The sequence below is a fragment of the Anolis carolinensis genome, unplaced genomic scaffold, assembly GCF_035594765.1.
Source record: "Anolis carolinensis isolate JA03-04 unplaced genomic scaffold, rAnoCar3.1.pri scaffold_14, whole genome shotgun sequence".
NCBI classification, from domain to species: domain Eukaryota; kingdom Metazoa; phylum Chordata; class Lepidosauria; order Squamata; family Dactyloidae; genus Anolis; species Anolis carolinensis.
In genome coordinates this window covers 223034-249553 of record NW_026943825.1, presented here as the reverse complement: position 1 = coordinate 249553, position 26520 = coordinate 223034, and the positions used below count along the sequence as shown (strand labels likewise).

At 37.6% G+C, this 26520-nt stretch overlaps 1 protein-coding gene across 1 annotated transcript; it reads right to left on the bottom strand.

Moving 5' to 3' along the window:
* Positions 1–3746: 3746 nt before the first annotated feature.
* On the bottom strand, positions 3747–26467 carry vangl2 (VANGL planar cell polarity protein 2). Its single transcript, XM_062965441.1, has 9 exons — positions 26131–26467; positions 21363–21427; positions 14764–15064; positions 13677–13797; positions 11410–12017; positions 10337–10473; positions 8991–9126; positions 8670–8901; positions 3747–8066 (listed from the first exon to the last, which is right to left on the bottom strand). Exons 3-9 carry the CDS (start codon positions 14832–14834, stop codon positions 7806–7808), a joined length of 1566 nt encoding a protein of 521 aa, XP_062821511.1. The 5' UTR covers positions 14835–15064; positions 21363–21427; positions 26131–26467; the 3' UTR covers positions 3747–7805.
* Positions 26468–26520: the final 53 nt, after the last annotated feature.

Below are 26520 nucleotides of genomic sequence, written 5' to 3'. Positions count from 1 at the left end.
ATCCTGCTCTATTTTATTTTAAAGATATTTTTGGTGCAGTCCTTCCATTCGAAGCGTTGCAAGAGCCCTTCGAGGCGGGACGAGCGTCTCCCGAAAACAGGACGGAAGAAGAAAGGATGGAACTCTATGTCACCACAACTCCCTTTCAGAGCATCGAAAACGGTAAATACAGGATTTATACGAATTAAAAATCAATTCATGTTTTGTTGCTTTTATTTTTTTCCCCATTTTAATATATTTATGTTTTTATCTTTTTAATTTTATTTCTAATTAATTAATGCCTTCCTGTTTTTACTTTTATTATTTCCATTTTAATTCACTCATGTCTTTTTATGTTTAATTATTCTAATTTATGTGTTTACTAGCTTTGCCCGGCCACGCGTTGCTGTGGCTTATGGGAATCCTTTGTTGGCCAGGTGGAATAGCAGTGAATAGCCTTGCAGCCTCAAAGCCTGGCCGTTTTCAGGAGTAGCTGGAGCTGTTTGTTGTATGAACGTAGAGGCATGGATGAGGGGTTGTGCTGCCAAGTTTAGTGTTTCTGGGATGTGTAGTTTTGTTGTTTTGTCCTAGGCCGAAATTTCATTACCCTTTTATATATATAGATTTTATTTTTAAAAAAATATTATTTTGATTTTAATTAACTGATGTCTTACTGTTTTATTTATATATTTTTAAATTTTAATTTATTATTATTTCATATTTAATTGACATTTTATTTTTTAAAAAATTGACGTTTTATTTTTAAAAATATTATTTTGATTTTAATTAACTGATGTCTTACTGTTTTATTTATTTATTTTTAAAATTTAATTTATTATTATTTCATATTTAATTGACATTTTATTTTTTATAAATTGACGTTTTATTTTTTAAAATATTATTTTGATTTTAATTAACTGATCTTACTGTTTTATTTATTTTTAAATTTTAATTTATTATTTCATATTTAATTGATTTTATTTTTTATAAATTGACGTTTTATTTTTTAAAATATTATTTTGATTTTAATTAACTGATGTCTGTTTTATTTATTTTTAAATTTTAATTTATTATTATTTCGTATTTAATTGACATTTTATTTTTTTAAAATATTATTTTGATTTTAATTAATCGATGTCTTACTGTTTTATTTATTTATTTCTAATTAATATTCTGATTTAATCCCACGTCCCACCTCAGAGCCAGGCTCCGCCCCTTCTGCCGCCGTTTACGCCAAGTACCTGGTCCCGCTTTTCGTCGCTCTGCTCCTATTGGCCGGACTCTTCTTCATGTACCGACGGAAGAGAGGGATCATGGGTAAGCCTGGAATACATTGAGGATGTGTGTATACGCATACATACATATATTTGTCTGTGTTTCTATGTATGTATCTATATATATAAAAGAGTCATGGCATCACGGCAGCGGACAAAACAACAAAAGTAAACACCCCACAACCTCGAAAATTGACAGCACAACCCCTCATCCATGCCTCTACGTTCATACAACAAAAAGAAAAGAAAAACAAAGTCCTAATTACAGGGAGAGGAATAATTGTTTTTATCTAATTGCTGCCAGTTAGAAGGCTAAGCTCCGCTCACTTGGTCTCCTAGCAACCCACTCAGCCCAGGGGACCCTTTACCTTAACTACCACCAATTCCTCAATACTTTATTTCCCATACCACCAGACTTCGCCACAGCAATGCGTGGCCGGGCACAGCTAGTATCTATATATATAAAAGAATGATGGAATCAGGGCAGCGGACAAAACAACAAAACTACACATCCCAGAAACACTAAACTTGGCAGCACAACCCCTCATCCATGCCTCTACGTTCATACAACCAAAAGAAAAATAAAGTCCTAATTAGAAAGGAATAATTGTTTTTATCCAAATGCTGCCAATTGCGCCCACTTGGTCTCCTAGCAACCCACTCAGCCCAGGGGACAGGCAGAGTTAGGCCTCACTTAGGCCTCTTCCACACTGCCTATAAAATACAGATTATCTGATTTGAACTGGATTATATGGCAGTATAGACTCAAGGCCCTTCCACACAGTTATATAACCCATTTATAATATATTATCCGCTTTGAACTGGCAGCAATTGGATAAAAACAATTATTCCTCTCCCTCTAATTAGGACTTTATTTTTCTTTTCTTTTTGTTGTATCAGCCTAGAGGCGTGGATGATGGGTTGTGTTGTTAATTTTCGAGTTTGTGGGGTGTTTAGTGTTGTTGTTTGGGCGGTCGCCAGGATTCCATCACTCTTTTATATATATATAGATAGATATTTGTTTATCTCTCTATCTATCTATATAAAAATTTATCAATTATTTCCCTCTTTTGCTCCCAGGAAGCCGCAGCAGGACCGCCTCCATCAACGAATCTTCAGGTATGAGCCCCGCCCACTTTTAAGCCCCGCCCACCCGAGGTTGGCCCCGCCCACCCCACTCACGTGTGTCTTGGCTTCTGATTGGCAGACTCCGAGGAAGAGGACCCTCCCCGCGAGGCAGAGCCAGAGGTAAATGGGAAGGAAGGAAATAGAGAGGAAATAGAGAGGAAATAGAGAGGAAGAAGGGGGGAAGTAGCAATGACATGGATTTTCCTTGGCTTTGCAGGCCTTCAAGCCGATTCCAGAGGAAACACTGGAAGCGCTGACTGGCAGCAAAGAGGAAGAGGATCCGAACCCAAGACAGACGTGATTAATTCTCTCTCTCTCTCTCTCTCTCTCTATATATATATATTTATATACACACACACACATATTTAAATACATATATTAAAATATTATATTACATAATTATTTAAATATATATAAACATATATACACAACCCAAGACAGACGTGATTAATTCTCTCTCTCCCTCTCTCTCTCTCTCTATATATATATCTATACACACACTTTCTGTCTCTCTTATATATATATATTTATATACACACACACACACATATTTAAATACATATATTAAAATGTTATATTACATAATTATTTAAATATATATAAACATATATATACACACACACAACCCAAGACAGACGTGATTAATTCTCTCTCTCTCTCTCTCTCTCTCTATATATATATATACACACACACTCTTTCTGTCTCTCTTATATATATACACACATATTAAAATATATATTAAAATGTTATATTACATAATTATTTAAATATATATAAACATATATATACACACACACAACCCAAGACAGACGTGATTAATTCTCTCTCTCGCTCTCTCTCTCTCTATATATATATACACACTCTCTCTGTCTCTCATATATATATATATACACACACATATTAAAATATATATTAAAACATTATATTACATAATTATTTAAATATATATAAACATATATACACACACACAACCCAAGACAGACGTGATTAATTCTCTCTCTCTCTCTCTCTCTCTCTATATATATATATATACACTCTCTCTGTCTCTCATATATATATATATATACACACATATTAAAATATATATTAAAATATTATATTACATAATTATTTAAATATAAACATATATACACACACAACCCAAGACAGATGTTATTAATTCTGTCTGTCTGTCTGTCTATCTATCTATCTATCTATCTATCTATAATATTACACACAATTAAAGCGCTAATTGGCAGCAAAGAGGAAGATTTAAATCCAAGACAAATGTAATTCATCATTAATTCAATTTTTTAAAAAAATCATTAATAATAATGTACTGTATAACTAAATGTATAAATGGAAAGATTGGAGAAAAACAAGATCTTGAAAGGTATTTATTTTTCTTTATTTTCTTTTTTATAGAAAAAAATGTAGTTTTACCTCCTATCTGAAAAAAAAAAAGACTCGTTCTACCCTTTCTGTAACGTTTTAGTCCCACTGCAAACGGTAAAAACAGAAACATTTTATATATTAAAAAAAAACAAAACCATTTTACACTTTACAACTTTCTACAGGCATGCATTCCCCCTTCTTACAACTTCGACCTTACTTTTTATTTATTTTTTTAATTTTATTTAAAAAGAAAGTAACCAAAATGGGGGGGAAATTCCCCCCTAAATTCAGTGTATGGGAAATCTTTAAAAAAAATAAAAAATGGTTGTTTTTCACAATAAAAATGGAACAACATTGTAATAAATTTGATGTCAAAATGGCAGTGATATTATGCTGGGAAGGCCACAAATAAGATGATTAAAGGCGGATTAGATGCACAAATCCCTGCAAAACAAATCTTTTTCATAAAAATTCCTCTCTATTTAACAAAAACAGAGATTCAAAAAGCACAAAACGAGGCAGGATGTCATTGCTTGGTCCCATTAGAGTCACTTATTCACATTTTAAATAAAATAAAACAGGTTGTATCTTCCTTTAGCCAAAATTTGAGATTTTAGAATGCTGGGAATGCTATACAAATTTTACAATATTCCAAATATTATTTTAATATTCTAAATGTTTGGGATACTTACAATATTTCTGAATATTTTTGGAATGTTTGTAATATTTATTTCAATATTTGTAATTTTTGTATAATTGTTTGAATATTTTTATAATATTTGAAATATTTCAATATTTGCAAATGTGTGTAATATTTTGGAATATTTATATCATATATGGAATATTTTTTATATTACTTGGAATATTTGTTTCAATATTTGGCGAATTTATTTCACTATTTGTAATTTTTTGGGTAATATTTGGAAGATTTTAAAATAATATTTGGAATATTTACTTCAATATTTCAAATACAGTAGAGTCTCACTTACCCAACGTAAACAGGCCGACAGAACGTTGGATAAGCGAATATGTTGGATAATAAGGAGAGATTAAGGAAAGCCTATTAAACATTAAATTAGGTTATGATTTCACAAATTAAACACCAAAACATGTTATACAACAAATTTGACAGAAAAAGTAGTTCAATACGCAGTAATGCTATGTAGTAATTACTGTATTTACGAATTTAGCACCAAATTATTACGATGTATTGAAAACATTGACTACAAAAATGCGTTGGATAATCCAGAACGCTGGATAAGTGAGACTCTACTGTATTTGCAAATGTGTGTCATATTTTGGAATATTTATATAATATATGGAATATTTTTTATATTACTTGGAATATTTGTTTCAATATTTGGCGAATTTATTTCACTATTTGTAATTTTTTGGGTAATATTTGGAAGATTTTAAAATAATATTTGGAATATTTACTTCAATATTTGAAGTAATTATTTCAATACGTGGAATATTTTTATACGATATTTGGAATATTTTTTCAGCATCTGGAATATTTATTTCAATATGTGGAATATTTATATAACACGTGGAATATTTTTATATAATATTTGGAATATATTTTCAGCATTTGGAATATTTGTATATGCATCCTTGGAAATGGGATCCAAACCAATGGGGGAAAAAACAAAACTCAGTTTATTTGAAGCGGAGTTGTGTAGGAAACGCTTCTTGCCGAACCAAAAAAAGGTAGCCTTGACCCCGATTCGCTCACAATTTCGCACCCAAATCCTGAACAAAAGACACAACAACGGACTTCAACACAAATCCGATACCACAGAGAGAAAACCTCGGACGGTGGACGCAAAACCGAAACGCGATTTGCAGCGTTTGACGGATCACAATTATTTACAAACAGAGATGAAAGACAAACTTAAGAAGTTCGGACCTTCCTTCGGAAATAAAAGGAAACCTTCCCAAAATGTCCTTTTTGCGAAAGGGACGAGATACGAGAAACCCGTCCCAGAGATTGTTGGTTTTCGAAGTGGTGACGATGTCGATTTAAAAAATAGCAGCTACAATCCGACGTTCCTTTTCTTTCTTTTTTTTACATATAATCTATCTATCTATACCTAAAACGCTCCCTACCCCCCAAAAAAAGGTTTTGTGCAAGTCCAGCTGGAGTTTGTGGGAAACGAGTGAAGTTTCGAAGGCCAGAACTGTTGAGGTTCGCTGGTTTTTTGTGTGTATTTGTGTGTGTTTTTATAAAGAAAGAACATTCACAGAAAGGTCCCTCAAAACCTGGAGGTGCTGGTGAAGATAGTGAACGGAATTAGCCCTTAAAATTTGGCACCGAAACTCGTCCGTTTTCCATTTACGAGCGAAGAGATCTCAGGTACCGAAAATCAATCTTTTTCTATTTACGAGCGAAGAGATCTCCGTCACCGAAACGCAATCTTTTTCTATTTACGAGCGAAGAGATCTCCGTCACCGAAACTCATCAATTTTCAATTTACGAGCGAAGAGATCTCAGGCACCGAAACTCAGTATTTTTCTATTTACGAGCGAAGAGATCTCCGTCACCGAAACGCAATCTTTTTCTATTTACGAGCGAAGAGATCTCCGGCACCGAGACTCAATCTTTTTCTATTTACGAGCGAAGAGATCTCCGGCACCGAGACTCAATCTTTTTCTATTTACGAGCGAAGAGATCTCCGTCACCGAAACTCATCAGTTTTCAATTTACGAGCGAAGAGATCTCAGGCACCGAAACTCAGTATTTTTCTATTTACGAGCGAAGAGATCTCCGTCACCGAAACGCAATCTTTTTCTATTTACGAGCGAAGAGATCTCCGGCACCGAGACTCAATATTTTTCTATTTATGAGCGAAGAGATCTCCGTCACCGAAACGCAATCTTTTTCTATTTACGAGCGAAGAGATCTCCGTCACCGAATTCATCAGTTTTCAATTTACGAGCGAAGAGATCTCAGGCACCGAAACTCAGTATTTTTCTATTTACGAGCGAAGAGATCTCCGTCACCGAAACGCAATCTTTTTCTATTTACGAGCGAAGAGATCTCCGTCACCGAAACGCAATCTTTTTCTATTTACGAGTGAAGAGATCTCCGTCACCGAATTCATCAGTTTTCAATTTACGAGCGAAGAGATCTCAGGCACCGAAACTCAATATTTTTCTATTTACGAGCGAAGAGATCTCCGTCACCAAAACTCAATCTTTTTCTATTTACGAGCGAAGAGATCTCCGGAATAGAGACTCAATTTTTTTTACTATTGACGAGCGAAGAGATCTCCGTCACCAAGACTCCATGTTTTCTATTTACTAGTGAGAGATCTCTGGCACCAGAATTCCATCTTTTCTATTTACAAGAGATTCCTGGCACCGAAATTCAATATTTTCTATTTGCGAACTCCATGTTTTTTTACTTACGAGTGAGACATCTGTGTCATCAAAACTCCATGTTTTCTATTTACGAGTGAAGAGCTGTCCAGCACCGAAACTCCATTTTTTCTATTTACGAACTCAATCTATTGAGTGAGAAATCTCCTACATAGAAACTCCGTGTTTTCTATTTATGAGAGATCTCTGGCACCAAAACTCAAATCTTTTCTACTTACGAGTGACGGGATCTCCTGCACCGAAACTCAACCTTTTCAATGTTCTCAATGTTTTCTATTTACGAGCGAGAGATCTCCGCCACTAAAACTCCATGTTTTCTATTTACGAGTAAATTATCTCTGGCATCGAAACTCGGATGTTCTCAATTCTCTGGAGCTCTGAGACGTAGTCATTTCAGAGCTCTGGAGATGTCGGGAAGGACTTCAGAAAGTGGAAAGTAGAAAAGTGGACAGGGTGGTGGGACCCCAAAAAATCTCACCGCCTCAATGTTGTCCGGAAGGAACTCGTAAAAAAAGGGATTGACGGGACGGAGTGGTCAATGCAGGCACCTGGAGATGCGTGGAGACAGATCTTAAACTCCAAGATGGCCGCCTTCCGGATGTGGTCACCGCCCAGAAGGACGGATACGGCGCTCCCCGCAAGACCCTCTTTCGGGCCTTGGGTTTTCTTTCACACCGAAGTCTCCGACTGAAGCCGCATCACAAACTTGTGCGACTTGGGGTCCACAAACTCCTCCGAGAGCTTGAAGAAGGGGATCTTCTTGGTGCTGACCACCAGGCTGAAGTCGTGGCGCTTGAGGACGAAGACCACCCCGTCCTTCAAGCCGTTGGTCACCGGCTCCTCGCTGACCAACGTCCACTGCTTGGCCAGCCAACGATCCTTGTGGTACTGGATGGTGGGGCCCGCCGTTAGGTAGCGCTCCAGGAAGGCCTGTGGGGAGAAAGGAGAAGGAGGCCCGTCTTGGCATTAGAGGGAAGAGTCCGCCATCTTGTTTGGGACACGGCCAAAGACCACAAGGAGAACCTATCACTCCCTATCATGGGAGGATTGCCACTGCCTTCCTATGAGACCGAGAGAGCGTGATAGTTTAGATGGAGATCTCCAATTGAGCAGAACGTGGACTAGATGTCCTCCAGGGTCCCACCCCAACCCTGTGATCCCAATAGGCCTAAATAGGACCTATCCAATGTAGAAGATTTCGGGATGAGACCATGGAGAGACTCAAGCTGGGAAACACCAGTCTTATCTTCAGTAGAAGATTCTACATGGATGTAGAGACGAGGATTTCAGGACGAGACCATGGTCCCAATGTCCTTTCATCAACCCAAGTGTCTTCAGTAGAAGATCCTACAAGGAGTAGAAGGTGGTCTAGATATCCTCTAGGAACTCATCCCAACTCTAATCTATTGTTGTGGACAATTTCAAGGCGAGACCCCACTATGAGTCCGGCCCCACTGCCCCCCTCGAGACGAGATCCCAGGGCAGGTCCGACGCCACTCTCACCCCCCCCCCCCGGTGTATCCTGGGGCGCACCTTGGGGGTCATGTCGTGGGTGATGCAGAACTCCAGGTGCTGGAGGATGCTCTCCATGGTGTGGAAGGGCTGCTGCTTGGTGGTGCGCAGGTACTTCTGCATGGCGCGGGCCATGGAGGCGAAGATGGCCTGGGCCGCCTCCCGGGGGTCCATCACCTCCCGCGGGTTCTTCTGGTCCTCCTCCTGCAGGCGCTTGATGTGCGTGAAGGCCTCCTCCACCGCCACCACCAGCCTGTGGGGGGGGGGGGGTCACGGGTCACAAGTGGGGGTCAAGGGTTGCAAACAGGAAGCCCCGCCCCACCTCCAATCAAGGGAACTCACCTGGCCCGCCTCTTCCGCACCCGGCGCTCATGCTCCGCCTCCTCGTAGTAGTACTCGTTGTGGCTGTTGTCCCTCCGACGAGCGGCCGCTGCAATCACAGCGCGGGACTGGCTGGTTGAGTTGTTGGTCGTGTTTTCTAGAAGGAAGGAAAGAAGGAAGAAGCGTCCTTTCTAGGAATATCCTCCAGACAACTCTATGGTACATTCCCAGTAGAAGTTGTCCGAGTTGTGCTGGCGGACAGACAGAGTTCAGGACAACCATCCAGACAATTCCTGATAGCACTCGTCAAAAAATCCCATAGAAGTTCCTCGTAATACCTAGACATTCAACAGGTGTCCTTTTTGGGATTTATGGAGATCCTTCTACAGGAAGTCACCATAGACAGGCCTTGGAGGACGTAGAAATCTAAGGTGTCCTCTCTAGGAATGGTCTCGTTCTTCCAGGCGATTCTATGGTAGCATCTGCTGGAACGTCCTATAGCAGGCATGGTCTCATCCCGAAATCATCTACATTGGATAGGTCCTATTTAGGCCTATTGGAATCACAGGGTTGGGGTGGGACCCTAGAGGACATCTAGCCCACGTTCTGCTCAATTGGGGAGACCGGTAGACTGTTAGGAATGATGGGAGTCGAAGTCCAAAACACCTGGACGGCCTAAGTTTGCCCATGCCTGTCCTATAGCATTGCTGTGGAGGACTTAGAAATTCTAAAGTGATCTTGCTAGGAATTATCTAGGTTCTCCAGACAGTTGTATGGTACTTACTATAGAGTTGCTCTGGAAGATCTAGAAATTTAAAAAAGGGTTCTCTCTAGGAAGTTTGCAAATCTTCCAGGCAATTCTATAGTACGCTTCTGCTAGAAGGAACGACAGGGTTGGGAGGAGTTAGACATTCGAGGAAAGTGTTCTCTCTAGGAATTTCTTAGGTCCTCTAGGTAAATCTATAGTAACGGGTTCTCTCTAGGAAGTTTGCAAATCTTCCAGGCAATTCTATGGTACGCTTCTGCTAGAAGGAACGGCAGGGTTGGGAGGAAGGAGTTAGACATTCGAGGAAGGTTCTCTCTAGGAATTTCTTAGGTCCTCCAGGTAAATCTATAGTAACGGGTTCTCTCTAGGAAGTTTGCAAATCTTCCAGGCAATTCTATGGTACGCTTCTGCTAGAAGGAACGACAGGGTTGGGAGGAAGGAGTTAGACATTCGAGGAAGGTTCTCTCTAGGAATTTCTTAGGTCCTCCAGGTAATACTATAGTATACCGGTTATTACCTTAGAATTGCCCTTGCAAATTCCTAGAGAGGTCTTCAAGGTGAATGTAACTGCCCAGACTCAATGATCTATGGGATGACCCACCTTCTCCGAGGGAGTAGACTTTGAACCCGGACATCTTCTTGGAGAGGACGGACTTGGGCAGGTTGAGGAGGGCTGGGTTGGAGACGGGGAAGTCCTGGTAGTAGTTCTCCAGGACCCACACGGCCACTCTCTGGATGCTGCCGGGACACACAAGCAGAGGGAAATCCCATCAGCCCCCAACCTGCATTGCCTTCTACATGTGATGGACCATGTATGGCACACGTCTTCGGGGGGGGGGAGGGATAGTCTTCTGTATGTCTTTGAGGTACCTCAATCCTGTGAAGCTCACTGAACCTTCCCCATATGGCAGTCCCCATGTTAGGCCATGTTTGGGGGGGGGGGCATATTTGGGGAACACATACCCAACCCCAGGATTCCCCTCTTCTTGGGGAGGGGCACATGACCAACCCCATATTCAGTCATATTTATGATATTCATTGAAGGGTGTCGCACAACTCACCCTGGATTCGGCCATATTTGGAGGGGCGACCCCTTATGAGACCGTGTTTGTGATACCCCCCTTATTGAAGAGGAGCCCACGACTGACCCCATATTTGGCCATATTTGCAGAACCCCCTTCTTAGTGGGGGGCACATGACTGAGACCATAGGCAGCATATTTGCAGTACATCCTTGGAGAGGGGCACATGACTGGCCCCATATTCGGCCACATTCCCAGTACCCCCTTCTTACTCTGAATTCAGCCATATTGACAGTATCGAAGGAGAAGATGACTGACCCGAATTCGGCCATATTTCTGGTGCCTTCCATCTTGGAGACAGGCACGCAAGCAATTCCCTGTGTGGCCATATTTGTGGCACACCTTTTTTGGAGGGGGGCACATGACTGACCCCAAGTCCTGCCATATTTGTGGCACCTCCTCCTTGGGGAGGGGCACATGAAAGACCCTTCTTAACGGGAGGTACATCAGTGACCCCGTATTCAACCATATTTGCAGTACCCCTTTCTTAGTGGGGGGCACACAACCGACCCCTTATCCGGCCACATTTGTGGTCCCCCCTTATCGATGGGTGTCACGCAAGTGACCCCTGCCCCCCCGGCGCCGCTCCTGACCTGAGGTGCCCGACGTTGTAGAAGCGGCTGGCGCCGTCGGTGGAGCGGACCACCTTGAGGGTGAAGTGGGGCTGGAGCTGCCGCAGCTCGAGGAGGACCACGGCCAGGTAGTGGACGAAGAGCAGGGCGTCCACCAGGGAGACGGCGTACTGGACGATGCCCTGGTAGTTGGGGTCGCGGGAGTCCAGGATGCGGACGCCGTAGAAGAGCCAGTAGGAGACCACCAGGAGGAAGAGCAGCACCATCAGCAGGGCCCGGAAGGCGAAGGCCCGCGGGAAGGAGGCCTTGGGCCGGCGGAAGAAGAGGGCCCAGCTGCCCAGCAGCAGGATCAGCAGCTTGAAGGCCACCGAGAGGAAGAGGCCCTCGCAGGGGGTCCCGCAGGGCTCCAGCCGCTCCCCCCACAGCGCCGGCGGCAGCAGCACGAAGGCCAGCGGGGTCAGGAAGCACAGCAGGGCCAGGCCCGCCGCCAGCGAGACCCCCAGGTGCCGCGAGCAGTCCAGCGGGACGCTGTCCTCCATGTCCTTGGCGATGCGCGTCAGGTCCTCGTGCGAGATGCTGTGCTCCGACGTCCCCGTCACCACCGTCGTCGTCTCCCCCCAGTTGTCATCCTAAGGGAGGCCCAGAAGGGGAGAGTCCGGACATTATTGTGGGGGACCTTCTGGACAATACTTTGCGGGAGATTCCGGACATGATTATAGGGGACCTTCCAGACATGATTGTAGGGGACCTTCCAGACATGATTGTAGGGGAGCTTCTGGACATGATTGTAGGAGACCTTCCAGACATGATTGTAGGGGAGCTTCTGGACATGATTGTAGGGGAGCTTCTGGACAATACTTTGCGGGAGATTCCGGACATGATTATAGGGGACCTTCCGGACATGATTGTAGGGGAGCTTCTGGACATGATTGTAGGAGACCTTCCAGACATGATTGTAGGGGAGCTTCTGGACATGATTGTAGGGGAGCTTCTGGACAATACTTTGCGGGAGATTCTGAACATTATTTTAGGAGACCTTCCAGACATGGTTTTGGGGCAACCTCTGGACATTATTTCTGGAGACCTTCCAGATATTACTTTGGGGGGGAGACATCACTTTAGGAGGACATGACTTTGGGGGACCTTCCAGACATTATTTTAGGGGACCTTCCGGATATGATTTTGGGAGAACTTCTGGACAGTATTTTAGGCAATGATCTGGACATTCTTTGAGATGATCATCTGGACATGACTTTGAGGGGATGTTCTAGACATTATTTTTGGGGACAGTCTGGGCATTTTTATGGTGAAACCTCTGGACATGACTTTGGTGAGTTATCACTTTAGGAGGACATGATTTTGGACATTATTCCAGGAATCTTTCTGGGCATTCTCATGGGGGACCCTCTGGACATTACTTTGGGGGACTGTAATGAAGTACGAATTTTGGTTTAGAGATGTTATGTTTAATTGTGTGTTTATGTTTTAAAAGGGTAAGTATTACAGTTATTGCATCTCAGCACTCAGAGGCTGGTTGCCATGGAGAAGTAGGCGGAGCCAACTGCCGTTTAGTTGAAGAAGTGCAGAGTTTAAAAAAGAGAGTCAGTCTGTGCTCTGAGGAGGCACAGGGAAGATTGATTCCAGGTTGATGGGATCAAGGAGGCTCAATTGTTCATTTTGAGTCGGTTTTTTAATAAGTTTGGTGACTTATTTAATGTAGTCTGTGACCTGGTAAGGCACAGAGAATCTGTGATAGTATATCACAGGGGTGACTATGGTATGAAGTCACTGGATCGTCCAAGTTTTAAAGTAACCGTTAGAAAGGAGCAGAGGAATAGGTTTTAACTACTTTAAGTAAAAGAAGTGACACTTTAGAGTTTGATTCATCTCATTCTAGTATTATAACTGTTAATAAGAATACCTGTAAGTGAGAAACAACATTGTAACCACTAAGCTTTGTGTCTGAATAAACTTGTTGTTCTTCCAACATCATATATTTTAAACCAAGTTACGCTACCCTTTAAAGTAAAAGGTCTCCTCCCTGAGTCTTTGGTGGTTTGAATCTTTTCAAATTGGTGTTAGTTGTTCATAGTCCTTTACAAATTGGTGGAAGTCGTTATAAACATCTTTACGGGGACCTTCCACACATTATTTCAGGGGATCTCGCAGACATGACGGGGGACCCGCTGGTCCTTGCTTTGGAGGGGCATTGTTTTGGGGACCCTCTATTCCCGGGATGTTTCCAGGCATTCTCGTGGCCCTTCTTTCTGGCCCGGCCACTCACTCACCCTCTCGTCCCCCCGGGTCGACTCGTTGTCCAGGAGGGGCTCCCCGGGGGCCTGGATGGTGACCGACTTGTCCCCGCGGCTCCCATCCCGGCTCTTGGAACGATGCCGCTCCCGCCGGTCCCTGCATCCAGGAGGAAGGAAGAGAGAGGAGGTCGCTCACCTCAATAGGCTTCAGAAAAATATACTCCATACAGATGGGGTCACATAGTAAATAAACGTAATAGTAAGAATTGTATTTAGGCAGCTTCAGGATCTGTGGGTTCAGTATCCACAGTTAACCCCACTGAGGAAAAATAGGTCCCCTCCAGGCCTTTTCTAGATCCTCCAGCATTATGTATATTACAATATATAATATCATAGATATAGTATGTATATATATATATATATATATGTGTGTGTAATATGATTTGAGAGGCCGAAGATGAATATATATTAACATATATATATATATATATATGTATATATATGAATATATAAACACATTACATATATAATATAGATATACTACATTATAATCTATATATATAAAAGGGTAAAGAAATTTCGGCCTAGGACAAAACAACAAAACTACACATCCCAGAAACACTAAACTTGGCAGCACAACCCCTCATCCATGCCTCTACGTTCATACAACAAAAAGAAAAGAAAAATAAAGTCCAAATGAGAGGGTCAGGAAAAGCTGTTTTTTCCCCTTGCTGCCAGTTAGAAGAGTAGGCCCCGCCCCCTTTAGGCCCCGCCCCCTTCATCTCCTAGCAACCCACTCAGCCACAATGGCCTGGGGACAGGCAGAGTTAGGCCTCACTTAGGCCTCTTCCACTCTGCCTATAAAATGCAGATTATCTGATTTGACTGAAGCGGGATATATAAATGTATATATAACATACATTCTATATTATTAGCATTCAATATTTAAGTTATGATCTGATTGGCTGACTGTCCAACCAGCCGATGAGTCAACACTGGAGACCTGATTGGCCAAAGAGGAACATGATCTGATTGGTTGAAGAGGAATATGGCCGATGTGGTCAGCTGAGGAGGAAGTGACCCTGGCCTGGGTCGGGGGGGGGGGGGGTCGGGGGTCACTCACCGGTGCTTGCGGGAGCTGCGGGAGTGGCCCGACTTGTAGGAATACCCGGAGTACTGGGACTCGTTGTCCATGTTGTCGGGGCGCCGTCCGGGGGGTCGGAGGTCGGCCACGGAGGGGGGGCCCCGGGGTCGGGCGGGGGCCAAGGCCAAGGCCGCCTCCTTCTTCAGGGCCGCCGGGGGGGCCGGCTTCCCCTTCCGCTTCTTCTTCTTCAGGCCGAGGGGCGCCGTCAGGAAGTCAACTTTCACCTTGAGGGACTCTATTTTGATTGGCGGGTCGGGCGCCGGGAGGAGAAGAAATACACCTGCAGCCGGGAGGAAGAGGCGGGACATGGTTAGGCCCCTCCCACAAATGGGAAGGCGGGGCCACGAGAAGCCACACCCACAACCACCACCTATCGCTCTCTTGCTCTCTCTCTCTCTCTCTATTTCTATCTATCTCTACGTCTGTATCTCTATCGATCTGTCTATTATCTATATCTATCTCTATTTTTATATCTCTCATATCTATTTCTATCTGTTTATTTATTTCTATATTTATTTCTTTATCTCTTATCAATTGATCTCAAGCTCTCTATCTCTATGTCTATCTATATCTATCTATGGACGCAAGACGGAGATGTAACCACAAGAGGGCAATATAGAGAATGGAGATTGTAGAAAAAATTCTACTATTTTTGCTGTTGTTATTATTATTATTATTGTATTGTATGACACAGCAAACTAGATAAATATGCTGGATTTCGTATCACAAAATCACAAGTCGAACACTTCCCAAGTGTCTAGGACTGTGTGATGTATTATTATTATTATTATTATTATTATTATGACACAGCAAACAAGATAGAGATGCTGGATTTCGTATCACAAAATCACAAGTCGAACACTTCCCAAGTGTCTAGGACTGTGTGATGTATTATTATTATTATTATTATTATTATTATTATTATTATTATTATTATTATGACACAGCAAACAAGATAGAGATGCTGGATTTCATATCACAAAATCACAAGTGTCTAGGGCTGTGTAATGTTTTATTATTATTATTATTATTATTATTATTATTATTATTATTATTATATTATGACACAACAAACAAGATAGATATGCTGGATTTCATATCACAAAATCACAAGCCGAACACTTCCCAAATGTCTAGGACTGTGTGATGTATTATTATTATTATTATTATTATTATTATTATTATTATTATTATTATTTTATGACACAGCAAACAAGATAGATATACTGGATTTCGTATCACAAAATCCCAAGTCAGACACTTCCCAAGTGTCTAGGACTGTGTGATGTATTATTATTATTATTATTATTATTATTATTATTATTACTATTACTATTATTATTATTATTTTAAACACAACAAGATGAGTCCACAGCGGAAACTCTGCAGGCTGTTGAATTGGATCACACGTTGGACACTTCCCAAGTGTCGGGTGGCCTTTTGCAGTTGGCAGATCGTGATTTTGTCAATGCCTATTGTTTCCAAATGCTGGCTGAGATCTTTTCGCATGGCACCCAATGTGCCCATCACATTGTTGTTATTATTATTATTATTATTATTATTATGCATTTCTCCCACAACAAGGGCTCAAAGCTGCTATAATAATAATAATAATAATAATAATAATAATAATAATAATAATAATAATACTTGGTACCATCTTACAAGCAGTTGTTTTTATGGAGAGAGAAATAATAATAATAACAATCTGTCGAATCTGCATTGAGATCCAACGTGTTCCAACAGAAACCCGCCTCTTCTCGTTGGAGCCTGGCATAATTAGTGCGCTCATTGACGGGCTCCTTCCTCCCAAAGGCGATTAATATGGAGAGCGGAGCTTTAATGAACGCATAAATCAGCCCAAGCGTTTAATGCCGGCGAGAAGTGCAAATTCAGGCAGGTTTTCCTTTGCAAATGAGAACGAGAATCGGCATCACCGTCAGGCAAGAAGAGCGAGTTTTCTGCTTGGAAAAAATTATGTTTGTTATTTCCAATTTACTTCCAGTTTGTACGGATTTGAAGGATTCTAATGGTTCCGGATTTTGAATCTAGACTCTCTGTGCATCAGTGGAATCGTCCATCATTATTATTATTATTATTATTATTATTATTATTATTATTATTATTTATTAATTATTGTTATTCTACCATTATATCATCATTATTATATTATTACTAGCTGTGCCCGGCCACGCATTGCTGTCGCTTATGGGAATCCTTTGTTGGCCAGGTGGAATAGCAGTGAATAGCCTTGCAGCCTCAAAGCCTGGCTGTTTTCTGGAGTAGCTGGAGCTTTTTGTTGTATGAACGTAGAGGCGTGGATGAGGGGTTGTGCTGCCAGGTTTAGTGTTTCTGGGATGTGTAGTTTTGTTGTTTTGTCCTAGGCCGAAACGTCACTACCCTTTTATATATATATAGATATTATATATTATTCTAAATTATCGGTCACGACTGGACTTAACGTCAAGGGAAACCTTTACCTTTATTGTATTATTAGTATTATATTGTATTACAAAAGAATCCTATTAATATTATATGCATATACAATATATTCTAATATTATATATTATTGTAAATTATCGGTCACGACTGAACGTCCGGGGAAACCTTTACCTTTATTGTATTATTAGCATTGTATTGTATTACAAAAGAATATTATTAATATTATATACATATACAATATATTCTAATATTATATATTATTGTAAATTATTGGTCACGACTGAACGTCAGGGGAAACCTTTACCTTTATTGTATTATTAGTATTATAGTGTATTATTAAATAATCTTATTAATATTATATGCATATACAATATATTATAATATTATATATTATTCTAAATTATCGGTCACGTCTGGACTTTAACGTCAGAGGAAACCTTCCCCTTTATTGTATTATTAGTATTATATTGTATTATTAAATAATCTTATTAATATTATATGCATATACAATATATTATAATATTATATATTATTCTAAATTATCGGTCACGTCTGGACTTTAACGTCAGAGGAAACCTTCCCCTTTATTATATTATTAGCATTATATTGTATTACAAAATAATATTATTAATATTATATGCATATACAATATATTATAATATTATATATTATTCTAAATTATCGGTCACGACTGGACTGAACGTCAGGGTAAACCTTTACCTTTATTGTATTATTAGCATTATATTGTATTACAAAATAATATTATTAATATTATATGCATATACAATATATTATAATATTATATATTATTCTAAATTATCGGTCACGACTGAACGTCAGGGTAAACCTTTACCTTTATTGTATTATTAGTATTATATTGTATTACAAAATAATATTATTAATATTATATGCATATACAATATATTATAACTAGCTTTGCCCGGCCACGCGTTGCTGTGGCTTATATAGAGATTTTATTTTATAGTAAGGTAAAGGTTTCCCCTGACGTTAAGTCCAGTCGTGATTTAACTCACGTTAACTTATGAGTCACTTAACTCATGACTGCATGGAGTGCCGTTACCTTCCTGCCAGAGCAGTACCTATTGATCTACTCACACTCTGGGGGTTGGTGCTCATCTCCATTTCTAAGCCCAAGAGCCGGCGTTGTCCGTAGACACCTCCAAGGTCATGTGGCCACTGGCATGACTGCATGGAGCACCGTTACCTTTCCCCAAAGCGGTACCTATTGATCTACTCGCATTTGCATGTTTTCGAACTGCTAGGTTGGCAGAAGCTGGGGCTAACAGCGGGCGCTCACTCCGCTCCCGGGATTTGAACCTGCCAAATGGGGTTCGGACTCAATCCCGGAGTGGCATTGAGTTTTCCATGCCTGTGTTTGTTGCCAAGCTTTTCCCGTCTTATTTTGACCTATTTCTGGGTTGTTTTTTGTTTGTTTGTTTGTTTGTTTTGCAGACGGCGGTGGCCTCGTTCCCAGGACCTCATTCAGGTCAATGGGGGGAGGGGGTGACAGAAAGACCCCAAAGACTCAGCATCTATCTATCCATCTATCGAGGAGGGTTGAATGAAAAGTAATGCCTCCACCTTCGTAACGGAACTAACCAGGACTGCCATCTCTTGAGGAGTTACGAAGGCGGAGGCATTACTTTTCATTCAACCCTCGTCTCTCTCTCTCTCTCTCTGTCTCTCTATCCATCAGTCTCAATCTCTCTATTCTTTCTTTCTTTCTTGACCCCAAAAGGAGGGAGAAGCCTTTAAACCCGATTATAGCCATCTGTCACCTTTCCAACCCGTCTGGTCCTTAAAAACCTCCGGAATAGTGTAATTATTATTATTGTTGTTATTATTATTATTATTATTATCATCATCTTAAAAATAATATCATAATCTAATATTTAATATATATAATATAATATATATAATATTTATATTGAAACCATTTATGTTTCCCCAATTTCTGCTGAGATCTTTATCAGAGCTTTATTTAAATCGTTTAAATTAAATTATCAAAATACAGTAGAGTCTCGCTTATCCAATATAAACAGGCCAGCAGAACGTTGGATAAGTGAAAATGTTGGATAACAAGGAAGGATTATGGAAAAGCCTATTAAATGTCACATTATGTTATGATTTTACAAATTACGCACCAAAACATGTTTTACAAAAAATCAACAGAAAAAGCAGTTCAACACACATAGTAATTACTGTACAGTAGAGTCTCACTTATCCAACACTCGCTTATCCAACGTTCTGGATTATCCAACACATTTTTGTAGTCAATGTTTTCAATACATCGTGATATTTTGGTGCTAAATTCGTAAATACAGTAATTACTACATAGCATTACTGCGTATTGAACTACTTTTTCAGTCAAATTTGTTGTTAAACATTATGTTTTAGTGCTTAATTTGTAAAATCATAACTTAATTTGATGTGTAATAGGCTTTTCCTTAATCCCTCCTTATTATCCAACATATTCACTTATCCAACGTTCTGCTGGCCCGTTTATGTTGGATAAGCGAGACTCTACTGTATTTACGAATTTAGCACCCAAACATCACAATGTATTGAAAACATTGATTACAAAAACATTGATTACAAAATTTGCATTTTTAATTAATTTTATTGTAAGTTATATTTTTATTTATTATATTTTATTATTTTATTGTATTATTTTTAGTTATTTTCTTTTATTATAGTATTTTATTGTATTAATTTTTAGTGTTTATTATTATTATTATTTGGGTTGCTAGGAGACCAAGTTGGAGGAGCTTAGCCTTCTAATTGGCAGCAATTGGATAAAAGCAATTTTTCCTCTCTCTCTAATTAGGACTTTTCTTTTCTTTTTGTTGTATCAACCTACAGGCGTGGATGATGGGTTGTGTTGTCAAATTTCGAGGTTGGGGGGCCTGTAGTTTTGTTGTTTTGTGGGTTGCCGTGATGCCATCACTCTTTTATATATATAGATTTCTGCAAAAACATTGAGACTTTAAGAGAGCAGAGAAGTCATGCAAGCTTAGCCCTTGATCTGCTGCAAATTGATGCGATTACAAACTGATTGATCGGCCGATCGATTGATCGATGATTGGCAATGTGCAATCAATGGCAGAACGGGCGCAAGGCTTGCAGGTTTTGCAGGGACGTGAAGTGCAAAACCCATGCTGAGCGGCCTTTGCCAAGCGAAGCGGAGGCAACAAAGCCCCCAAAACAGCAGGAAAGCAACCGAAAACGGAGAGAAAGAAAGGGAACGAGAAAGAAAGAAAGAAAGAAAGAAAGAAAGAAAGAAAGAAAGAAAGAAAGAAAGAAAGAAAGAGAAGAAGAAAGGAAGGAAAGTGCCCTCAATGTGCAACGGACCGTGAGGCTGAAGAAAGAGGAAAGCCGGCCCTTTAAGGGGAAAACGGAAGGCAATGCTTAGAAATTATTATTATTATTATTATTATTATTATTATTATTATACATCACACAGTCCTAGACACTTGGGAAGTGTTCGACTTGTGATTTTGTGATACGAAATCCAGCATATCTATCTTGTTTGCTGTGTCATAATAATAATAATAATAATAATAATAATAATAATAATAATAATAATACATCACACAGCCCTAGACACTTGGGAAGTGTTCGGCTTGTGATTTTGTGATACGAAATCCAGCATATCTATCTTGTTTGCTGTGTCATAATAATAATAATAATAATAATAATAATAATAATAATAATACATCACACAGCCCTAGACACTTGGGAAGTGTTCGGCTTGTGATTTTGTGATACGAAATCCAGCATATCTATCTTGTTTGCTGTGTCATACAATAAAATAATAATAATAATAATAATAATAATAATAATAATACATCACACAGCCCTAGACACTTGGGAAGTGTCCGACTTGTGATTTTGTGAAACGAAATCCAGCATATCTATCTTGTTTGCTGTGTCATATTAAAATAATAATAATAATATCACGATAATATTAATAATATACATAGCCTCTTTCAGTTTACTTTGTGGAGAGAAAATGCAGGGGATAAATAATACAAATGAAATAGTAATATAATAACAATATAATAATAATTATCGTAAAATAATAATGCAATCAATGGGAAAATAAGGAAACTTACAGACTGGGAAGGAAGCAAAGATGGCATCTGCATCCGGATGGGGTCAGCCCCAGGTCGCCACAGAACTGATGGGAAAAGACATCATAATTAATATTTATTATTATTAATAATAATAATAGTAATAATAGTAATAGTAATAATAATAATAATATGTAGGAGTTATGACAATGATGTTGAACAAAACGATAATGATAAATAAACTACTTGTTATAATAATAATAATAATAATAATATGTAGGAGTTAAGACAATGATGTTGAACGAAATGATAGTGATAAATAAACTCCTACTTATTTTAATAATAATAATAATAATATGTTGGAGTTCCGACAATGATGTTGAACAAAATGATAGTGATAAATAAACTCCTACTTATTTTAATAATAATAATAATAATAATATTTAGGAGCTATGACAATGATGTTGAACAAAATGATAGTGATAAATAAACTTCTATTTATTTTAATAATAATAATAATATGATGTTGAACGAAATGATAGTGATAAATAAACTACTCCATATTTTAATAATAATAATAATATGTAGGAGTGATGACAATGATGTTGAACGAAATGATAGTGATAAATAAACTACTCCTTATTTTAATAATAATAATAATAATAATAATAATAATAATAATATGTAGGAGCGATGACAATGATGTTGAACAAAATGATAGTGATAAATAAACTACTCCTTATTTTAATAATAATAATAATAATATGTAGAAGTTATGACAATGATATTGAACAAAATGATAGTGATAAATAAACTGCTCCTTATTTTAATAATAATAATAATAATAATAATAATAATAATAATATGTAGGAGTGATGACAATGATGTTGAACGAAATGATAGTGATAAATAAACTACTCCTTATTTTAATAATAATAATAATAATAATAATATGATGTTGAACGAAATGATAGTGATAAATAAACTACTCCTTATTTTAATAATAATAATAATAATATGATGTTGAACGAAATGATAGTGATAAACAAACTACTCCTTATTTTAATAATAATAATAATAATAATAATAATAATAATAATAATAATATGTAGGAGTTAAGACAATGACATTGAACAAAATGATAGTGAAAAATAAACTACTCCTTATTTTAATAATAATAATAATATGTAGGAGTTAAGACAATGATGTTGAACGAAATGATAGTGATAAATAAACTACTCCTTATTTTAATAATAATAATAATAAAATACTCTTAATTTTTAAAATAATCACGACAACGATGCTATCTTTCCGTGGGTGCCCTTTTGCAAAAGCGTCTGGCAAGCGGAGTCTGCGTCAAGGGGCCCGGGCATTCCTTTCTCTTTCTCCCCGGCGACCGGCCATTCAGGCCTGGATGGGGAGGAGGAGGATGATGGGGATGATGATCTCTGGGGGCAGGAGGAGGTCCCGCTGCCAAAAGCCTCCATTGAAAGCCAGGCGAGAAAGAGAGAAAGGCGCCCGACTCATTGGCTCCGCTCCAGAGAACGCAGCCCAACGCAGGCTTGCTCCCGTGGCCCTCACATGGATTCACCATCATCATCACCATCATCATCAAAATCAGGAACATTTATTTATTTATTTATTTATTATTTTAAAGGTTAGGAGGACTGCTTTATTAACATGATCATTACATTATTATTATTATTATTATTATTATTATTAGCTGTGCCCGGCCACGCGTTGTTGTGGCAAAGTGTGGTGGTATGGAAAATAAAGTATTGAGAAATTGGTGGTAGTATATGTTATTTCCTAAAGCTTGTGATTATACAATTTTTTGTCTGTTGGAGGCAAGTATGAATGCTGCAATTAGCCAGAATGATTTACGTGTAATACTCTTTCAGCTTCAAAGCCTGGCTGTTTCCTCCCTGGGGGAATCTTTTTTTTGGGGGGGGGGGGAGATGTTAGCTGGCCCTGATTATTTCATGTCTGGAATTCTCCCGTTTTCAGAATGTTGTTGTTATTTATTTACTGTCCTGACTTTAGAGATTTTATTATGCCACAGTAATTTTATATATTATATTTATAATATTATTTTATTTGCTTTGAATTGGATTATATGAGGCCCCTTCTACACAGCTGTATAAAATCCACACTGAACTGGATTATATGGCAGTGTGGACTCAAGATAACCCAGTTCAAAGCAGATACTGTGGATTAGCTGCCTTGGCATTCTGGGTTATATAGCTGTGTGGAAAGGCCTTGAATCTACACTGCCATATAATCCAGTTCAAATCAGATAGTGGGTTGTTGTGTGTCTTTTGGGCTGTCTGGCCATGTTCCAGAAGCATTCTCTCCTGACGTTTCACCCACATCTATGGCAGGCATCCTCAGAGGCTGTGAGTTATACCTCCCAACCTCTGAGGATGCCTGCCATAGATGTGGGCGAAACATCAGGAGAGAATGCTGCTTCTGGAACATGGCCAGACAGCCCGGAAAACTCATAGCAACCCAGTGATTCCAGCCATGAACACCTTCAACAACACATTATTATTATTATTATTAAATTAGGAATGCGAGAACCCCAAAGCTCTATTATTATTGACTATTATTTCTTAACAGTCTTATATTGATAAATTATTATTATTATTATTGGAAGGTTATTATTATCATTATTATTATTATTAAATTAGGAATGCGAGAAACCCAAAGCTCTATTATTACTGACTATTATTTCTTAACAGTCTTATATTGATAAATAATAATAATAATAATTATTATTATTATTATTATTGGAAGGTTATTATTATTATTATTATTATTATTATTATTATTATTATTATTATTATTATCCAGAGCTATTATTTGCAGTCAGTCTTGCATTGCTCATCATTGCATTATAATAACAAACAAAACCCAATACCAACAACAACAAAAAACACATTTGCAGCCACACCTTCTTTCCCCAATGATAAATGCAATAAATATACATAAAACAAATAACACAAAAGTAAAATAATAAATACATAATAAAATTAAATAGATGAAAAATAAATGAGATAAATAACGTGAAAGAACCAAAATACACAAATAAAATATAAATGACAACAATAAAAAACCCAGGAAGTGCAATAAATAACTAAAATATCTAAATAAATAAAATAGAGAAAAAAAGGAAATGCAGTAAATGGCTAAAATACATACAGATATAAAATAAACTGCATAAAAATTTAAACAAATACATTAATATAATATGAAATAACCCAAAGTCAAATGAGAAAAGTTAAATACATAAAATAAAAAGTAACGTAGAATAAAATACGTAATATTGTAATAATTTAAACAGGCCGCAAACCTGCAATGGTTGTCCACAACCATCAAATCAGCTATCTATCTATCTATCTATCTATCTATCTATCTATCTATATTTGCAATTATATATATGCAAAAAATGAATAAAGCTGATAAATATAAAAATAAATATAACTGCATTATATATATATACACAAACACATATTTACAATGCAACCCATGCTTCCTTATATACCCTTATTTTTCCCACTGAATTCCTAATATAAAATAAAGTAATAATAATCATAATAAGAAGAATAACAATTATTTGAAAAGGCCATCAGACTTTTACTTTGGGCATCTCAGAATATTTTAATATAATATATGTATGTGTATATAGTAATAGTAATAATAATAAACATATTTTTAAAAAGCATTGTGTTTTTCTTTGGGCCCCATGCAATGTGTTATGTAGATTATACTACTACTAATAATAATATTCTTAAAAACATAATGTTCTTTCTTTAGGCCCCGATTATTATCATTATTATTATTATTATTATATTTTTAAGGCATCATGTTCTTTCTTTGGGCCTCTAGGAATATTTTAATAGAATAAGAACACTAATAACAACAATAATAGCAAACGTTTATAATAATAATAACAATAATAATAATAATAACAACGACACATTTGAAAAGGCATCATGTTCTTTCTTTGGGCCACATGAAATATTTTAATATATAATGATAATAAATATTTTAAATAATAATTATATTTCTAAAAGACTCCATGTAGTATTTTAATATATAATAATGTTTTTAATAATAATAATAATAATAAAAATAAAAATATATTTCTAAAAAGGCCCATGGACTATTTTGATATAATATATATATATATTAAATAATAATAAATTATTTCTAAAAAGGCCCATGGATTATTTTGATATATAATAATAATATATTTTAAATAATAATAATAATAATAATAATATATTTCTAAAAAGGCCCATGGACTATTTTAATGTATAATAATAATAAATCTTTTAAATAATAATAATATTTCTAAAAGACTCCATGTACTATTTTAATATATAATAATGTTTTTAATAATAATAATAATAATAATAATAATAATATATTTCTAAAAAGGCCCATGGACTATTTTTTATTTATAATAATAATAATATATTTTAAATAATAATAATATATTTCTAAAATTCCCCATGCAATAGTTTAATATAATAATAATAATATTTTAATAATAATAATATTATTATTATATTAAACTATTGCATGGGGAATTTTGCTGCTACTGAGCAGCAGCAAAATTCCCCATGCAATAGTTTAATATAATAATAATATTATTATTATTTAAATAATAATAATATATTTTTAAAAGGCTCCATAGAATATCTTACAAAGGGAAAAAGCCAGGGAAGCAAAACACAAAAGGGAGAGAAAAGGGGAGGAGGCAGCGGCAAACAAACCAAGAAAAATTGGCTTTTCTTTTCTTTACCTTTGCATGCTGGATCCTTTGTAATAAATATATAAATATTATATATATTTATTATTATTATTGGAGGCAATTGCAAAGCTCCTGTTTGGATCCTGAGGCTTTTGTTCCTTCCGAAGAAAAATCTTCTTTTTTCTTTTTTTGCAAATTTCTTCTTTTTTCTTTCTTCTCGGGGCGTCTCCTTCCGTTTGCAAAAAATAAAAAATGGGGGGGGGGATTTGCAACCAAAAATATAAAATGTAGTGAAATTGATAAAAAAGGGGGGGATTGCAACGATCCGAATCCACCGAGGGGTCCCCGGCCTTGCAAAAGAGGAAGGGGCGGTTGCAAAAAAAAAAAAAAAAAAGAAGAGCTCCCCTTCCGCCCAAATGCAAAAAAAGTCCCGGAAACCCC

What these genes read in the sequence shown, in the direction of transcription:
- vangl2 (XM_062965441.1), bottom strand. Translation starts at nt 14,834, where the DNA reads ATGGACAACGAGTCCCAGTACTCCGGGTATTCCTACAAGTCGGGCCAC. An exon ending in CGACCCGGGGGGACGAGAGG is followed by an intron (nt 12,018 to 13,676) that starts GTGAGTGAGTGG and finishes GGCCTCCCTTAG; the next exon opens with GATGACAACTGGGGGGAGAC. An exon ending in CCCACGACATGACCCCCAAG is followed by an intron (nt 8,067 to 8,669) that starts GTGCGCCCCAGG and finishes TTCTCCCCACAG; the next exon opens with GCCTTCCTGGAGCGCTACCT.